Below are 647 nucleotides of genomic sequence, written 5' to 3' on the forward strand. Positions count from 1 at the left end.
TAGAGACGGGGTTTCACCATGTTAGCCAGGATGGTCTCGATCTCCTGACCTCGTGATCTGCCTGTCTCAGCCTCCCAAAGTGCTGGGATGACAGGCTTGAGCCACTGTGCCCAGCAAAAAAAAAAATTTTAAATAAGAAGTCAATAAAAACATCAGTGGCTCAGATTACCAACCTTAAACACATCCTCAATGCATCTACTAAGTTCTTCTTCTGTCACCAAAATAGTTCCTGGTATCATGTCACTCTCTGGAATCTCTAGAAAAACAAAAACAAAAACAAAAACACAAAATTACCCATATTTAGTGCCTCACTGAATAGAACATACTAAAGCTAAGGAAGAAAGTTTTACTAAAAAGATGGCTCAGTAAGTAACAGCTAAGGTCAGAAAATTGACATGGTTACCATTGAACAATATACCCTTCATACACATTTCATAGAATATATGATGCCAGTGATTATAAACATGCATTGTTATTTTACATATCACTAAGAAAAAACACCAACATTGCCAATTAACCTATAACACATTATCACTTAGAATTTTCATTTTAGGCCAGGCACTGTGGCTCAGGCCTGTAATCCCAGTACTTTGGGAGGCGGAGGCGAGTGGATCACAAAGTCAGGAGTTCGAGACCAGCCTGGCCAA

General features: G+C 39.4%; 1 protein-coding gene across 1 annotated transcript in view; it reads right to left on the minus strand.

Moving 5' to 3' along the window:
• TANGO6 (transport and golgi organization 6 homolog (Drosophila)) overlaps positions 1-647 on the minus strand; it is a 238985-nt gene that overhangs the window by 212655 nt on the left and 25683 nt on the right. Inside the window, exon 6 of the mRNA XM_011932126.1 lies at positions 174-256. Within this exon, the coding sequence (XP_011787516.1) occupies positions 174-256 (83 nt within the window). The remainder of the gene's footprint in view (positions 1-173; positions 257-647) is intronic.

This window comes from Colobus angolensis, unplaced genomic scaffold (genome assembly GCF_000951035.1).
Source record: "Colobus angolensis palliatus isolate OR3802 unplaced genomic scaffold, Cang.pa_1.0 Scaffold93, whole genome shotgun sequence".
Taxonomy (NCBI): domain Eukaryota; kingdom Metazoa; phylum Chordata; class Mammalia; order Primates; family Cercopithecidae; genus Colobus; species Colobus angolensis.